This window comes from Carassius gibelio, chromosome B14 (genome assembly GCF_023724105.1).
Source record: "Carassius gibelio isolate Cgi1373 ecotype wild population from Czech Republic chromosome B14, carGib1.2-hapl.c, whole genome shotgun sequence".
NCBI lineage: Eukaryota > Metazoa > Chordata > Actinopteri > Cypriniformes > Cyprinidae > Carassius > Carassius gibelio.
In genome coordinates this window covers 21,661,809-21,677,154 of record NC_068409.1, presented here as the reverse complement: position 1 = coordinate 21,677,154, position 15,346 = coordinate 21,661,809, and the positions used below count along the sequence as shown (strand labels likewise).

General features: G+C 37.5%; 1 protein-coding gene across 1 annotated transcript in view; it reads left to right on the top strand.

Moving 5' to 3' along the window:
• LOC127971885 (glypican-3) overlaps nucleotides 1-15,346 on the top strand; it is a 119,117-nt gene that overhangs the window by 52,090 nt on the left and 51,681 nt on the right. Inside the window, exon 3 of the mRNA XM_052575175.1 lies at nucleotides 7,043-7,731. Within this exon, the coding sequence (XP_052431135.1) occupies nucleotides 7,043-7,731 (689 nt within the window). The remainder of the gene's footprint in view (nucleotides 1-7,042; nucleotides 7,732-15,346) is intronic.

The window sequence follows — 15,346 nt, the reverse complement described above, 5'->3', positions numbered from 1 at the left end:
ACCTTGAAAACACCTTGTGCTTGGTCTTGGTTTGGTCTAGGAGAAGCACAATAATGCCTTTTTATAATACTACCTTCACATACCCTTCAACACACACAGACCAAACTACCATAATCAAACATATTTATTAGAGTTAAACAAGCTTAACATACAAAGTTTGTACAGTTACTGAGTTTGCAGCATGTTTGTTTGATTTGTGTAATATCAAATGGCTTTTAGTAACTAGTGTTTAAGATACTCGCCAGCATATAAATCATATATAGTGACTTAAATGTAATATCATACATATTTATGAGTTTCTTAATTACTTTGCACTCATAAGTTTGGCCTCCTGCAATGTCATAGCTCACCCTGCCCTCGCTGATGCATACTCATATGCTCTGACTGAATGGTTTTGGCTTGCGTTCATCTGTCTGTTGGATCATAAATATAGCACCATCAGAGCTCCTTGGTTACACATCCATTGGCATTAATGATAAATCACCTGAGCACTTGGAAATCAGATACCTGTGAAACATCCTAGAGCCGAGTAACTCTTATCTAAACTCTTAACCATGATTGAAGAGGTACTTAGTTTGTGAGCTGAAAGGATATATCACTTTCCTCTTTACAACACAGAACAGACGTGTGATGTATATGTAAAATTTAAAAACAGCTTCATCCTTTGTCAGTGCCATGTATGTTCGGCAATATTGCTTTCCCTTAAAAAGCAGGACACAAGCAACTGGATATTCTGTTAAAGTCTCGACCAAAAGTGAGTTTTACAGAAACTGATAAAATGATTATGGTAGTTATCAGCACATTTTAAGTACATAGCAGATTTTATTAGCTCAATCATATTCAAGCATTGGATCAAAAGATGGAACCACTTGAACATCTCCTGAAGTTCTAACCTTGATAAGAAACTCCTTGTCAGATGGCTTTCTCGTCCAGTGGTGATTTTCTGTCTGGCTACTATTGGTCCATTCTTCTAAACACAACCACCATATTCACAATTGCTCTGTTTTTTGTAAGACATTTATGCTCACCCCATTAGTGGACACCTGATACCAGACTCACCCATGGACCTGAAGCCCATATCAGACATAGGAAACAAGAGCAGACTGAATTCAACAGTGATCTGTATGACCCCTCTGCTCAAATACAGCATTGCATTAAAAGAGCAAGCCACTCTCTTCCACTATTAAAGCCCACTATGGCTTTGTAAGTGATACAGCGGCTTTTGTCTGCCTTACACAAGGCTTTCAGAGAGATTGATGAAGAAGAGAGGAAAGAAGCCGAGCTCTCTCTCTCGTTCTCCATCTTTTGTTCTTGGTGGCTTGGGAGGAGACACCTCAAGACATTAGTAACACAGAGCTGCAGGATCTAGTCTTTGTGTATGCATGATTAAAAGTGAATTTGTGTGACTATGCATTTTAATGGCTTTCGTTATGTTGTTTGAGGTTGGCAGTCATATAGATCAGTTAGAAACTGAGAATTAATCTTGCAAAGTTGGTTTGGAGATCTGTTACGAAAACTAAATTGAGGCCTTGCTCTGGGTTTCTAAGCCTAAACTGTTAGGGCCCTATTTTAACGATCTAAACGCAAAGTGTAAAGCATGGAAACGATGGAAAAACGGTTGGTGCACCCGGGCACATGGTCTAAACGCCTATTCTCTTAATGAGTAATGGGTGTTTTTTGGGCGTAATGTGCAATAAAGCAATCAGAGTCTCATCTTCAAATTCCTTTTAAGAGCCAATTGCGCTCGTGCCATGACGGATTTTTCTATTTACACGGCAGAATGTGTTAAGCGCAAAGACAGAACTCATCTCCGAGATGAAACGAAGCTACTCGTGTGCGAGCAAATATACACATGCGATGACTATCCATTATATCCATTATGACATGTAGGCATATATATATGTGTGTGTATATATATATATATATATATATATATATATATATATATATATATATATATATATATATATATATATATATATAATTAATTAGCCTGCAAAAATTATTATGCATTCCATTCCTTTAATTTTTTATATTTGGAAAATTAAAGTTTGTGTGCTGCTGTGCATCACTGTGTTTAATAAGCAGCATGTACGTGCGTTTTTATTATTATAATGAAAGTCCGTTTCTCACTGGCTCTGAATACACATACAGACAAATCATGGGAGGGGATGCTCCCAATCAAATTATTTAGGCTAAGCATCAGCATTCACTGTTATTTTTAACATAAAAGAATGCAAGGAGCTTATAATAACGACTTCATAAATGGGAAATAGAAAGTTTCTGATAGCATGTGAAGGCAGTAGAGAAGCGCTTGCTCAGCTCAGTAGAGTGCATTGTTTTGTTAACTTTGTGGTTTATTATTAAGTCATATGGGACGTGGTAAAACACCCTCTCACAGTATATTGCTGTACAGGTCTATCGCTTTTGGCACTCAGAAATATTCACGCAGTCATGCAGCACATATCAGAAGATTTGCACTCCAGCATGGTTAACGCTCACACTCACTGATCTATATATAACTGGACCGCACTCTTGCTCACCTCTTAACAACCGAGACAGGGACAGTAAAACGGAGCGTTCACACTAGTCAAATGAACCAGGCTTTGGGGTTAAGATTACCTAGTGTAAGCGGGCCCTAATTATTCTCCCGCATCCTGCACACATGAGTCTGTACCCCCACATCAAGTGTTGTCCCGCGCCGCACTGCGATGGGTCCCGCAATCATGCAGGTCTCTACTCAGAAGATGCCTGTTATAATGTTATGATTGAGGCTCTGGACTCTGAGCATAACTTCTTTTTCTATAACAAAAAATATTATCTATTAAAACATTAATGTCCTGGCAGTGACAAATAGCTTGTTTTATATTTAATTTAAATACATTAATGTTATAAGTTAAGATTTACAATAAATATTTTAACTGCTGCTATGTAAAAGGAATACTGCTGTTAAAAAGCACCTTATTTGTTTAAAGTGTTTGCAAACCAAATGTTATTGCACTTTTGTTCATATACTGTAGCAGTACTTTTTTAATGAAAAAAGTGCACAATACAGTACTTTTGAATGCATTATTAGTTTTGTGCATAACAATGCGATTACAATTTGTATTTTTATATATATAAATATATATATTACATACACACACACACACTGTATATATGATTTTTGCCACAGTCATGCTGTTCAGGAAAATGAACTTCCTGCTTTTTAAAAAAAACAAGTCTTGGAACCAGGTTTTGGTCTAGATCTTGGTTTTGAGAGATCTGTTTTTAGATTGGGTCTAGATCTGTTTTTTAACTCCTACTCTGATAGACTTTTTAAGCTCATGTCATTGCGATTTCTCTTTACATTTTGTCTATGTTTGTTCATAAATATGAACGCTGTTGTCTTGTCATATGATGAGTTTATAGGCATGAGTTATTTATGCTGGTGCTTTTGCAAACAGCATGAGGTGGTGTGCTGTGATGAATGTGTCTGCATATGAATTGACATGCGTGTGACACTCTGTATGTGTGTCTGTTGTTATTCTTTAACATGTGAGAGTGTCTCCCTGTGCGTCCTGTTTGGCATTCAGTGCGTCTGAGAGCTCGTTGATCACAGAGAGCACTGTGTATGCGTCTGTTCGGCGGCTAAACTCACAGTGAGTCACAGACTTACCCGCTTCTGTCCCCAGAGCGAGCACACACAGCCGAGACGCTGCGTTACTGCTAACATCAGCACAGAGCACTAGGCACTGTCTCCCTAAACACCACATTACTCACCCTGCTATGGTAAATCTCAGCAAAACACACCCCAGCATCATTCACTGACTGTGTATGTCTGTGCTGGATGATTTCTAAGCCGCTTTGCTGTTGTTTGTCTCAAAATGGCATACGACTTCTGCAGTATGCAGTATGTATACTGCGCACAGTATGTAAATATGTTCCTGTAGGCTGTTGAATACCAGGGTGACCTGCTGTATTTGGCAAAACTTGCAGTGTGCAAGCAGAGCGCACAGCGTGAGATGCTGTATCCTACAATGCAATACGCTCCACTTGCCCTTCTATTTCCAGTGTGACAAATGAACTCGAGGCAATATTAACTGAGATATTTAACCTCTGTCTTGACTCATCATTTTATCAGACTGCCAAAAGGTTTCATTCTTTACATAAAATGGGATTAAAATGCGAAATAAACATTTGTTACTGAGATTAATATGACTGGATTCCAATCAGTCTTGAGCTCATATAATAGTTTGAAATGTTTATTTGTTAGGTACTATACTTTCATTTACTTTTTCGTAACCATGAGGTCAGTAAAACTATTATATTAAAATAAATAAATACTTTTATTTAGCAAGGATGCATTACATTGGATAAAAGTGACAGTAAAGTCATTTATTCTGTTATTTCGATTTCAAATAAATTCTGTTCTTTTGAACTTTATATTTATTAAGGCATTCTGAACAAAAGCATGGTAGTTTCCACATATGTTTTACACTGATATTAATATGAATAAGAAGAAGGATCATGTGATCCTTGTCTTGCATCTCAGGAATAAATTATATAAGATATATTCAAAAAGAAAAAGACAAGTTATTTGAAATTGTAATAATGTTTCACAATATTATGAGTTCACTGTTTTTTCATTAAATAAATGCAGCTTGGGTAAGGATAAAATACTTTTTTCCTCTGTTACCAATTCCAAATTTTTGTTGGATAATTAATAATATTTATAGTGCACAATAAACATAGTACTATTCTGCAACATGAGGCCATAAAGTTCATTGTAGAGTCCAGTTATCATCAAAAAAGTAAAAGCTTTTTTTTTTCGGTCTCACTTTAGTTTGGGGACCAATTTTAACTGTTAACTGACTATCAACTATGACCTCAAACTCTTGATTTACTACTTATTAATAGTTAGTAAGGTAGTTGTTAAGTTTAGGTATGGCACAGGATTAAAGGAAATAAAACACTGTCATGAAGAATAAGGCATTTATATGTGTTTTTGAGTACTAATAAACTATATACCAATATGCTTGATATGGGCATGCTTATAAGCAACTATTTAATAGTGGGATTGGTCCCTTATTTTACGTAAACTTAGAAAAAGCCTTTGGAAAAATGGTCCAGTCCGAGTTATAAGGTGATCTGCAAACAGAACATCATGCATACTGCATACTGCAGATATCGTGTGATTAAATATGAGTATGTAGTACGTTATTCCGATCATAGCCACTGCGAGTGAATTTCCGGGTTGTCTAAAAGCACCTTGAGACTTTTAACTGCTCTGTGATATAGTGCTAAGTGATTTCTATCTCATCTCAATCAGTGCGATCCATAAACTCCTCCAGCGTGTTGTGCTGATGTAATATCCTGTGCCCCTGCGAGCCGGACTCCCTGGGAGAGATGGATGGAGCTCTTCACGTACCTGGCTGTGAACAGTCTGCTCGGCAGCATGCTTATATCACGGCTCTGCAGACTCCCCACCTCTCAATCACCTTCACCCCTGTCTGGATGACAAACCCAAGGCCCTTCTCTCCTCTCCTTCACTCATATTTCTTTTTTCTGTCATTCTTACTCTCTTTCTGTAGCCTTCATTTTTCCTCTCCACATGCTCCCAAATCCCCTTAGCCTCCCGTCTCTGGTCTCCTCGGGAGTCTGGGTGGGTTCGGTAGCAATCCCTCTTTGCCTGTGTGCTGATAAGGCTTCCCTCGCTTTGTGCTGTTTTCTGAACATCTCAGCATCTCTCTCCCAGCATCCAGCACGGATGAATCGAGCAGCTTTTATAGCTATAAGGATCTTGAAAAGCACCCTTGTTGTTTTAAAAGGACATCGTGGTTTTCAATCTAGAGGGGAAGCTTTAACTCTATCTTCCTTTTTTCTCACTGTTTATCGTCTTTCAGGGATTAGGATTGTCTGTGCATCTGTGAGGAAGAGATTCTGTGGATTCTTGCGTATCCGAGGTTTTTTCTTTTCATTTTTTTGTAACATTTTAAGAGTGTCAATGAATAGATTTGGTGTCTCAGTTCAGGGGTGTCTAAATGTGTTCCTGGAGGCACTTTCCTGCAGAGTTCAGCTTCAGCCTGCTCCAGCACACCTGCTTGATCTTCCTAGTAATCATTAAAAAGCATGATTAGCTGCTTCTGGTTAGAGTTGAACTATCCATTTATTAAATTCACAGTAAGAGCTTAGTATCTAACTTAGTCTGTACTTAAGTCAGTTGCACCTATAGTTTTTAAGGCAGAACTTAGCTATGAGATCATAAGCTAATGTTATGTGTAGTTGCCTAATATGAAGTTTACTGTCAACCTATTGCTCACTAAGGCTGCATTTATTAAATTTTATACAATAATATTTTGAAATATTCAAATAGAAAGTTCAAAGCTGTTGTGTGTTTTGTTATTAACATACTGTAACTTTCAACTTCTCTTTGAAATATGAATTATATTATAGTATAAATAGTATCTTTATAAATTTATTTAATGTATATTTTCCAGTCAAACTGGAAATGTAGACATTTACTTATTTTACTTGGCATTATAGACACAGGAAAATGTGTATTTTAGACCAATTTCATGCTTGAGAGCCACTAAGAAGTCATTTATTCATACGAAGTTCTCTTTCTTAAAATGTAAACGAGCGTAAATGTCAAAATCATTGTAAATGTCTAAAGGATCGAAGTCTCTGACACAAAACACAATATCATTGATATAATCCAGTTGTCTGCCATTTTGATCAGACCCTTAATTTCTGGTCTATGGCTTTTGCAAACATTTCATTTATACTTTTTCAACTAAACTTTATGGTGCAAAAATAACTGCCGCTGGAGCAGTACCCTTTCAAAAGTTACATTTTAACCTCTAAAGGCTGCATATTAATACCTTATAGGTATATATTAGTGTACATATTAGAACCTACAGTAAATGGTACATATTAGTATGTTTTGAAAGGGTACAGACCCAGTGACAGTTTTTGTACCATTTTTATAAGAATTAGTGGACAGCCCTATAAACTCTGCCATCACTCTTCTATTTATCTCTTTGTTTCTCTTATATTTCAGAGGCTTTTGACATGGTCCTCCGTCTTGGACGTAATTCCACTCTGACGCTGTTACGGGAGGAGTTTCCCGGTTTGGGGGTGGGAGCAAGCGGAGCCGTCACACAGTTATTCCTAGAAATGTCCCTCTACATCCTGGGCTCGGATGCTAATGTAAACGACATGGTCTCTAGCTTCTTCTCCCACCTGTTTCCTTTCACCTACCGGCGTCTGCTTGGAAACGGGGCGGTGACGGGCATCTCGGATGAATGCCTCCGTGGGGCCTGGAGGGGAAGCTCTGCGTTCGGGTCATTTCCCAAGATGATGATGACCCGGCTGTCTCGCTCGCTCCTGGCCACTCGGGTCTTCCTGCAAGCGCTGAACCTGGGCATCGAGGTTGTCAACACCACCCAGCACCTGCGTGCGGGCAGGGACTGTGGGCGCTCGCTGCTGAAGCTCTGGTACTGTCCGCACTGTCAGGGCCTGCTGGAGGCCCGGCCGTGTCGCCCACTGTGTGTCAGCACCATGGGGGCGTGTCTGGGGGGAGCGGCGGAGGTGCAGCCTCATTGGAGGTCATACGTGGAGGAACTGGGGTCACTCGCCGCTGCCATGAAGGGGGAGCAGGACATCGAGGCCGTGGTGCTCAGACTGCACGTCATCATCAGACAGGCTCTCAAACAAGCCGTGGCGGCCAAAAGCAAAGTCAGCGCACAGGTGAGTGACACTTGGTCTCAGAAACGGCGTGAGAATTTGAGCGCTGTAGGCGATTCCAGACATTTTGCCAACTTCAGCCGTTTTGCTAACACCCTCGTTCCAAAACCTCAACCTCCAAAGACATGACCAGAACGACCAGAACGAGTGAAATGATTCAGAGGGAAAGAGAGTTACTGATTGACTGTTAATAGAGCCTAGGGCTATAAAAATCTAAAAAACTATACAAATTTTCAGGACACCTCTTTCAGTATAGTTATATATAGTTATATATTTACATGCCTAAATATAGTCAAGCTCTTCATCTGTCTGTATAACATCACACAATTAAAATTCTACTGAAAGTTTCAGATTCCTGATATTAGTACTTTTAAGGAATTCATATTTCAATATTTTAAATAATTAAATTTAGAACAATTATTGCTTTTCAAAGAGTTTTTAATGACTTTTCACTCTTTAAAGTCACAGTTTAAATGCAATCCTTTGATTGTCCTTTAGTTGACTATGTATTACTAACTAAAAACCTGGTAACATTTTGAATGTATTCATATTTCTGAAAAGAAAAACACTGACAATAATAACTATTAATTCATTAAACGAATAATTTATTTGTAATAATGCCATTTATTGTGGTACTCCAAATAAAAATAAAAATTGGGTGGTGATCTTAGAATACATACATTGTTATTTTTCATAACTATTTAAAACTGCTTTCAAAAACTAAAGAGCTCATTAAGGGTAATGGGAAGATTTACATGAGAGTGAAGTTCAGGTTTCAATATTCTTGAATTTAATTGTACAAATTTCTGTGTTTCCACAAAAAAAAAAAAAAAAAAGCAAAACTGGTGAAGAAGATGAAAAGAAGAACTGTTATTTTAAATGCTTTTGTGAGAAAGCTAATTTCCCCAAACAAACATTTTGCAACTTAATCTGCATCATATAAAGCGGTCCATAAATAAAGATGACTTGACTTAATGGAAAGTTTCTGGGGCAAGCAATACTTTGGCAATAGAAAATTCTGAGAGGGAATGCAAAAGCTTTGAGATATGATTTATGTAATTTCACCAATCACAATGTCTTAATAGTGACTGCAATATTACAAATGAATCAGAGAAGGTTCGACACAGGATAGGTGTTTATACATGGAAGAGTATTCAATTCTCTCCCCTTTTTCCTTCTGTAACCATTTCAAAAGTTCATCTTGCGTAAGATCACTCTAAAACATTTACTCAGGAACCGTACGTTAACAGTACGTTAGCGAGATCAGGAGGACAAGTGCTCATGAAATATTGAACATGAACAATGGTGGAGCTTGTTCTGCTTTTGCAAGACGGGGACGACGTGCTGAACTTTCCACTTTAACATTGAGTTTCCATTTGGCGCGAGACACTTACACACACGCTTACCGCTCCGCAATGCGCTCACATTATTCATCAAAGCTTCATCTCCACTTATCCCCACCTCCGCAGTGTGTAAAATACTCCACCTTAGGTTTATGCCGGCTCGGCGTGGGTGTGTGTGAGTGTGTGTGTGTTTGTAACACAGTTAACACAGTATTTGTGGAGATCAGAGGGGCCTTTGATAAGAGGAATACCAACATGTTATTTATTCCTAAAGGGGTAATCGAGCTGCTTGATGGGGCTCCTGTGAAGTTTTAACAGCAGGGTCCTGGAGGAACTATTACCTCTTATACTTTTGCCCATGTAACCTCACATTAAAGCACTACAGTGTGATGCACATGTAAAAATAACCTCACTGCACACTACCATAAGCAGTTAATATATCAATCTCACAGAATGAGAATATTTCCACATCTTAATGTCCACATATTTCCTGCATATGCCTCTGTCTGTATCTGTGCTCTAGAAACGGTCAGTAAATCCGTGCTCTGGATATGTGGGAGAGATGCGATATTAAAGTCTGTGTTTACTCAGTACAGGTGTTTATTTGTTCAGCCAGACCTCCATATATATGGTAATGCATCCTTCAGTGTAAAGAGCCATTGACACTGATGCTCGTGAAACTGGTTCGGTACTTTATTGCTTAATAACGGGACAGTGTGTGTGACGAAGAGAGAGCTTCTCAAGTTTGAGTTTAGCACTAGCTGGGCATCCATGTAGAATATTCATCACATAACAATAGTTCTCCACCACCACCACCAAAAAAAAACAAAAAATGCATTTACTTGAGATGATTACTCTGAAAACAGCTGAAGTACTGACACTGGTGAAAATGTAATTAAGTTTGAGGCATTGGTGCTTTTATCTGTACTCTCCAACACTGATGGTTAGAGCACATGTGTAGGTGTTTGACCTTTCCACACAGTTTTTGAGTTCTGAAAGCTAAAGCTTCACAAATAAAGGAAAGCCTTGGTTGGATTCAACAACTCTAGAGCTTAGCTTCTGTCAAGAATCGATCCAAAACTTTGTGACATCAATGCAAGTCTTCACTCCGGTGTGTGATTATCTGTGTTTAAGCTCTTTCTGTTTGCGTTGTCTTTTCAAGGGAACAATGCTGAAGAAAAGAGGGTTTGTGCTCTTATTCTTTCCTCCGCTTATCCTTTTTTCTCCCTTCTCTGTGATCAGCAGCTGTCGACCCAGATACAAAGGACATGTCACAGAGAGAATGGCCAATTAGGCTGAAGATGGTGCTTGTGCATGTGTGTTGATCTGTCAGTTGGCTGTAAAGTGCCGTCTGCACACCCGATCCGAGCCGAGTGACTGTGATTTTCCTCCCTAGACATAGCCTGTGTTCTGGGATGGTCTGTGCAGGAATTAATTCAAGGAAGACTGACATTTCAAATGCGTCAAAATGCCACTGCTAAGCCAAAGGTGCACGGGGGTAGATTTGAGGATGGATGATAGGGACATGTCTCTGCTAAAGTTAAAAGACTATTGAATGATCCCTAGGAATATTTCTAGCAATCGCAGCTGTCAGAATGTACAGTCGCAGGAAAATGTATATGTAACCTCCAGATACATTTAGAATTTATCATAGACATCTGAATGCAATTTGATCCGACCTTAAATCACAACAAACAGGGTCTGTCTAAATAAATATCAACTGATGCATTTTAATTTGTGTAAACAGTCACATTTTGTTCCTGCAACTGTAATATACAGCAAGTGTTAAAATTAATATAGTTATATTTATATATTATATTATAGGTTTCATTTGTTCGCACTAGTTAATGCATTAACTAACAAAGAACAATATACATTTTTTTACACCATTTTTAACCTTTGATGCTGTTTGTTAATAAAAATATTAACAGTGCAATAACTATTTTTAAAAAATGCATTAGTTAGGTTAAGATTAACATTAATAAAGATTTTTAAAAATGCTGTAGAAATATTGTTAATTGGTAGTTCATGTTAACAAATAAACTTAGCAAATAAGAAACCTTGGTAGCAGTTATTTAAGTTATGCAGAAAGTAATTGATTGTACATTTTATTCAGTGTACAAATATAATATTTGAATTAATATTAAATATAGTAAAGAATGCATTATTACTTTGAAATAAACATATGTCTCAAGACTATTTATTTAATATTTATTTACAATAAATATATGACTCTTCCAAAATAAGAACAACTGATTAGGAGCACAAGTTATTTCACTGTATAGTCTGATTAAAACTAAACCTACATTTTTCAGTGGTGTCTGTTCTGGTGGCTGTTAACCATTTTTGATCCTGTTGGCTTTAGCACCTTCAGAAGTTTCCAGAAGGATTCTTGTTCTTACCTGAATCTAATTCTGCTGTAAAACAATGATATTACATCTCAGTGTGAAGAGCCCTGTGGCCATGTTCTATCTAGCAGTGTGACATCTCACTCATCAAACCTCTCATTGAATCTGCTCTTTCTTTCTCTCATTTCTTCTTTTAAAGTGTGCTCCCCCTCTCTTTGCTCTGGAAAAGAATGCATGATTTATGAAGCACTATTTTTACCAGTTACTGAGCAGAAGCGAGGGAGCAATGGCGACAAAAGAAAGAGAGAGGAAGAAAGAACAAGACTGAAAAGCATACTTTAAGGGTGCATGAAAGTGATGGAGTGAGCAGAAATCTGTTTTCTGGAAGCCGACGTGTGCCCGAGGGACTGGAGCGCCTCCTCCTCTGACCTCGCAGCTGTAAGCGAGGAGGTGCAGGCAGATCCTGCTGTAGTTACTTCTCATCTGACACCGAGGACGAGAACAGAACAGACCTGCGCTGTTTCACACCAACTCATAGCACCTCTTAACTCTCAGACTGAACACCTGGGGGAACATCTCTCTTTTCATGAGTGAGCGACTGCGACAGCGACTAGACATCTAAACTTATCAAAAACATGTTTGGGGCTGGAAAGATTTCTTAGACAAATCTCATGCTCAGTTTATTTGATTAAAAAAAGAGATGTCGTCATTACTTCAGTCTTCAGTGTCACATGATCGTTAAGAAAACAGTCGAAAATGCCGATTTGGTGTTTGAGAAACATAATATAACATAATAATTATTTTTTGTGAAAACCGTAGTGCATTTTTTTAAGAATTCATTGATGAAAAGTCATTTTAAAATAACAGCATTTATTTGAAATGCATAAAAATCTTTTGTAGCATTATAAACATCTTTACTGTCACTTCCGGTCAATTTAAAAAAAATAAAAATAAAAATAAGAATAATGTTATAAAACAAATAGTTTGTTACATTAAAGGGACTGTTCATCCAAAAAAAACATTATGATGTTGTTCCAAACCTGCATGGATTTCTTTCTTCTGCTAAACACACACACACAAAGGTATTTTGAAGAAATGTTAAGTAACCAAACATTTTCTTGTCCCTATTGACCTCCATAGTACATTTTTGTCCCATACAATGGAAGTCAATGGGGAACAGCAACTGTTTGGTTACTAACATTCTTCCAAATATATTTTATGTTCAACTGAAGAAATAAACACATACATGTTTGGAAGAACTTGAGGGTGAGTAAATAATGACAGAAACTATCACTTTAAGTATTATTCTTCTCACTGTTCTTCTGTGTTTTCTACACACAATTGCTAAATAAAATACAATCACATATAGCGCTACTGACATAAATCTACTGACAAACAGTGGCTTTGTTAATTTTTTTATTTTTTATTTTAGTAGATCAATAATCAAGTTCTGGTATTTAAAGTATATTCTCTAATCCACTCTGAAAGGTGAAAGACAGGTCCAGGAAATCGCTGTATTCTTACTTAATTTCAATCTGACATAGCTCTTTCTACGCCTTCAGAATGCATCTTACGCATTACTGTACATCAAATGCTCTGTCAAAACGATTTCTGTTTTAAAGACACCCAAAGCGAAATCTTTTATCCCTAGCTAAATCTCCGCTTATGGATCTTACTCCTGACATCTGATGAGATAAACTGTTGCTGCACATCGGCTGAATTTGGCAGCATTTTAAATCAGCAATTTAGTGCTAGTGACTTTTCCACCACTCCCATTTTCTGGCAACATCTGGCTATGATTATTATTAATATTGAACAATGGTGATGCATTACAGTTATTTTAACATATGTGGGTTTTTTTTATGTCAGCACTCCTCTTTACTCTAACATTTTTGACTCAAAGGCAGCTGGCTGCATGTTCTTTAAGAAAAACAAGTTATTTCAGTCCAAATGTTGATTTTTTTGAATTATTATTATTTATTTTTATTTTTTTTTTGCATTTTCATTTAGTGTTAGAAATTAAAGATATTTGATTTGCTGAAGTGCTTGAATTTTACTTGTACGTCATCTTGCAGCCCCCTTTGGATTTGGATGGCCCCTGTTTAAGAACCGCTAACTCTTAACTAACGTAAAACCACTGCATCATGTGGTCTTGAATGGATTATTGCTTTGATATCTCAGCAGAAATACCAGCATTGTCTTCTGCTTGGAACTCGTTTATCATTTAACCTTCACAAATGATTCATTCTGTTTTTTCAGCTATGCTGATAAGCCATTGTTTCAGCTTAGGATGTATGTCTGTATTAAACATTGCACACTCATTTCATAAAGTGTATGTGAAAGTGAATTTGTTTTATATTAATGAGTGTGTATGTGTGTGTGTCTGGTCCTAATGCTCCTCTCAGGGGTGTGTGAGGAACAGATAAAAGGCACTGGATATTTAAAGAGCCTCTCTGTGAGACGCCGCTTATCTCAGTGTTACTGTTAGCCAGCACATCCTCTGTCGCCTGCCTGATATTAATACCCCTCTAATGAGAGAAACAATCGCACAGTCTCACATACACAAACCCGCTCTATACTCCTGTGCCACAGCCCCCCAAGGGCCCTTGATACACACATACACCAACACAGAGACAAACACACACCCAATCACATTAATCAAGGCCGTAGGGACACAGACCCGCAACACACAGTAAATTACAGCAGGAAAGAGCCATATTTCAGACCGGCCACTAATGATTTCCCATGAGCACACCACAGAGAGCATTAGGGAAGAATGTGTGGGTGTCTGGGATTAGAGTGAATAGTGTACATGCAGGTTTGCAATTGATAGTTAGAGTAGAATCCATCGTGATGAGTGTTTTAACATGAGCAGAGGAGAGTGTTCAGGTTTTAGCAGTACCATTGCTTAAAAGTAAGCAGCTGTTCAGGTGTAAATGATTCGGAGGAGGGAATATATTTGAATGTAAACTTTGCAGTCTGCAAATAAAGCTGCTTTTCACATCAAAGACATGTATATTCAGATGAGGCAACAACAGGTTTAATGCTGCTAACTAGTGAAAGAACTATATTAATATGCTGAGTTGCTTCCCAAAATACATTTTAGAGGGGTTTAAAGAAGACGCATTGTGCAGTGTGATTGATGTGCTTGTTTATTGCTTATATCAGCATTCAAAAAGCACTGACTTTTACATATTTTTATAACTCTTATATTTTACGCTTGCCTGTTGCATGTTTCAAAAAGATTGTAATATACATCATTACTCCAGCAGGTGGCAGCAAGTCACAGAGTGAGCCATTGAATCATTCATTCTACTGATTTGCTTAAAACACTGATTCATTCAGGATCTGCCTTTCATTGTGTGACTATTTTGACTTTTAAAGTAAGATTTTTTAAGTAACTAAAATGTAAGTTACTCATCTAGTCATGTTCTCATTTATATAGTTACTTTTTTTTAAAAGATGTTTTTTTTTAAATAAGCATAATAATAAAATAAACAATACTACAAATCACTTTAAAAAAAAAAAAATTTTTATTTATTTTTTTACAGAGTAGCTTGAACATAGCTTGGCTATTTTTCGTATAAAGTAGTTTGTAACTTTGATACCTGCAGTTTTAAATAGCCTGGGTTATAATGGGATATCATATTATCTGAGGAACCACATAAAAATACAGAAAAGCAACAGTAGAAAGTGTTGCAGTGCTGAAATATGTTGCATCAGGATTGCATTTGTGTCAAGGTGCTCTGATCAAATCTTCCACTGTAGTTCTTTCGTCTCGTCTTGTTCTGTGTTATGCTCTTTTTCTTTCACACACACATACACATACACGTTTACCCACATCAACAGTATCTATTTACCCTCCCCTGGGCCGTTTGCTAGAAAGAGCTTCTATTGATCGACTCTGATAATCATGTCGTTTAGCTC